General features: G+C 33.7%; 1 protein-coding gene across 4 annotated transcripts in view; it reads right to left on the bottom strand.

Moving 5' to 3' along the window:
- LOC108549341 (RNA exonuclease 1 homolog) overlaps positions 1-3,285 on the bottom strand; it is a 5,964-nt gene extending 2,679 nt beyond the window's left edge. For 2 of the 4 annotated variants that reach the window (XR_001890311.1, XM_017902694.1), the window contains exons 1-4: positions 2,748-3,285; positions 745-2,594; positions 308-644; positions 5-138 (exon numbers count right to left, since the gene is read on the bottom strand). Coding sequence is in view for 3 of the 4 variants with exons in the window: in XM_017902694.1 (XP_017758183.1) it covers positions 5-138; positions 308-644; positions 745-2,594; positions 2,748-2,847 (2,421 nt within the window). In the remaining variant the exon portion in view is untranslated. The remainder of the gene's footprint in view (positions 1-4; positions 139-307; positions 645-744; positions 2,595-2,747) is intronic. The other 2 variants (XM_017902696.1, XM_017902695.1) reach the window with 2 other exon arrangements.
- Between the last annotated feature and the right edge of the window lie 114 nt (positions 3,286-3,399).

The following is a 3,399-nucleotide window of genomic DNA, read 5'->3' as shown; positions in this document are numbered from 1 at the left end:
CGCTCTTCGCCGTTTGGGCAGCTGTTTTATAATTATCCGTTGTTTTCGGTTCAACTGCTTTTCCTGCATTTTCTGTCACTTTCTTTTTTTCTATCGCTAGAGATTTAGCATATGGTACATGAGCGATCCTGACACGACCTAACGTAAAATTATTGTCAAACTAGACAAATCTTGTATTATATTATTGTAAGTATGTAATTGTATACTAATATAATTAGTACTTATATTTAAAAAAATATCTAATTATACACTAATATCTACATTTTTAAGTATCTGCATGTACATTTTCAAGAAACAATTATATTACCATTTCCATTTAGGCTTAATTCACTGTTGCTTGCTGTTCCTATCACTTCGGTATGATTTCGGCGTACATCTTTGGAAACACTACTACTCGCAGAAATTGTTTTTTCTATTGCAGCATCTCGCATCAAACGCCATCTTTCGTACATTTTCTGTTGCGGATTTACCAATTTTCTCGCCTGTTGAGTAATTCCAATTTGCCTGGTAACGCATGTAGCTGCTGAAGGGTGCGCTACTCTTTTCCTGCCAACCTCTTCTGTCTGTTCCTTTTCTTTTTCAAGCAATGTTGATGACTCTTTTGGTGACTCCGTTGCCTTTGACCTTTCTGGTAGTTGATATTCCTTATAACAATATATACACACGTATATAATTAGATCAATATTCTCCAACAATTTGTTATTCTTCAATTTTCAAAATCTCAACAGGGTCAACTATACACACCTGAAATATCTTTAGACACTCTTCTTGTACGTCGTGATCTGAGTCAGATGTACTAAAAATTACATCAATATCGTTATCAATGATACTACTCTGACGGTCATCGTTCTCTTCTTCACCATCATCTACCGGACTCAGACGAATGCTTTCCAAAGAATTTATCGATCTGTCAGTTGAATTTCTTTCTTCCTTATACCCCATGCGTGCATGTGATTTTTCGATTACTTTATCATCTGACTTATTCTCCGTTTTCGAGCATTTGTCATTTTTATTCTTAATATGTTCTTGCTTTCGTGAAGAACTTTTCGAATAATATCTATGCCGTTTTCCTGATCCATGATGGTCTCTCCTATCACTCTTACTTTTGAGTTTATTTTCCCTTCCTTCCCTATCTTTTTCTTTCTCCCCATATTTCTCCTGGTGCTTTCCTTTATTCTTATCTTTATCATACTTCTTATCTCTACATTCTTTGCTCTTATGTCTTGAATAATTCTTAGTTTTACTTTTGCTTTTACTACTCGATGTGGAATGCGATTTTTTATTTGAATCATGCTTATCCTTATACCTTTTATGAGACATACTATGATCCTTTTGACTTTTGCTTTTGTTTTTATCTCTGCTTTTATGTTCCTTTACATCTCCAATGGTACTTTTATGTGAATCTATTTGCAATGTACTTGCTTTCTCACATGGTACAGTTTTTGAACCTTCTTCGCTCGATAATCTCTTTTGTTTCCGAATGTTAATACATACCGATATTTTCTCATTCTGCTGTTCTTCTGTAACGTGCAATTCGTTACTATCAACTACCTTTTGAACATGTGTGCCCACAGTGTGTATATTATTTGAACAATCAGATGTTTCAGCATCGCAATATGATTCATTTTGTTCTAAAGTCATAGAATCAATATTTGTGATATTAACTTTTTTTCCATCATGGCTGTAACCATCAGTATTATTGCAATTATTACTATTGTCTTCTTCGTCATCAGAAAATTTTGGTTCTAAATCTACAGAAGAATCCTGAGATACTTCGCTAGATCGTATATCAGAAGTTGATTTTGTACATGTAAGTACCTCATCCATCATATCAAAATCAGTTTCAAAATGATCTAATACAGATTCATTTAATCCGTCTGTAGTTTTTAATGGAGTTTTCACTTTCTTTGGAACATACTCTTCCCTTTTTTTTTTACACTTTGGATAGTAGGTTTCCCTGAGTTTAGATAGATACTCATTTGAACTACCATCCTTATATGAATTTATCGAAGCTGAATCTGATTTACATGTTGGTATGTAACTCTGCATAGTATCTCGAGCTTCAGGGTTAATTATTATAGTAGGTTTGTATTTAATTTCAACTGTTGACGGTTCCATAGACTCACTGCTGATATTTAACCAAGGCTTAACTCTATCCGGTGAGCATTTACGTTTCACTGCAACCGAACTTTTCCTGGTTGGCATATATGATACTATTGGTATATGACGTTTCTTTAATTCTGCGATTGGTGTTGGATTATAAACGCATGGAAGTGATGTATTAACTGGCGCCGGAGTATCTGCTCTTTTTTCTACCATATTAGCCGTAACATTATCTATTGTTCCAGATGATCCAGAAGTTAAAGTGGGTTTTAGTCCTTCTACTACCTGAGAAACAACATTCTGACAAGAAAATTTATTATCTACATCTGTGACATTTCGATTAGCTAGGACTTTTTTGACAGCTTCTGTTACTAATTGTTGTAAAACGTCTGAATTGGATGTTACCATTGTAGCTGGTTTGGACTCTTCAACTTGACCCGTGGAACGGTTTTGCACCGACTCGATCGCCTCCGTGGTGATTCCAACATCTTCTAAAATAATATTTAAATCTGTATTCTTAATAAACACAAATTTTTTATGACAAAGACTTTGGCATAAAATTGAAATAAGTTTGCTGAATAACGTACAACATTGTACATAATATATCTGAGGTTGAAAGAAATTGGAACAACAATACGACTTACCGCGTTTCGAATGCTTGAAATGACAGTAGGGTCTATCGCACGTTCCACTTTCATAAAATGGACAGTTAATAGCTTTAAAGTAACCAGTCGAGGGCAACATAACTATTTCATCGTATATTATACTTTCGATCACTCATTCTTCGATCAAAAAGTATTATATGAAGTCATGTAAGAACATTGATTTTTAAACAAAACCAAGTTTTCTAAACTTCTTTTATACATAAAACATTATTTTTTTTGCATTTAATGAATGTGCTTGGTCATTATCCGAGAAAGATTTGTGAATTTTTACAAGATGCATCAAAAACACGAAACTCGAAACGAATCGAATCCCGATAACAGAGGTTATGTACACTTGCCTCGTACATTTCCCTACTTGAGATTTGTTTGAAAGTATTCATTCCCTTCCACCTCAATCAAAACCAATCTCCCCCATAACATTTTACTTTTTCCCCCCAACTACTCTTCTCCAATTTTCTGTTATTTTTCACCTCTATGATAAACTCTAAATTCGTATTCACCACTAGGAAACGTAGTCGTATGAAAATTGAAATCCCTAGCCAACTTATGATTTCTCCTTTTATACTTTCGTATGCAGTAAGTATAGTTAATAATAATAATAATAATAATAATAATAATAATAATAATAATA

This window comes from Eufriesea mexicana, unplaced genomic scaffold (assembly GCF_001483705.2).
Source record: "Eufriesea mexicana isolate 0111107269 unplaced genomic scaffold, ASM148370v2 scaffold1837, whole genome shotgun sequence".
In the NCBI taxonomy this organism is placed as follows: Eukaryota; Metazoa; Arthropoda; class Insecta; order Hymenoptera; family Apidae; genus Eufriesea; species Eufriesea mexicana.
The sequence above is the reverse complement of the archived record's forward strand: the minus strand, read 5'-3'. Positions and strand labels throughout refer to the sequence as shown.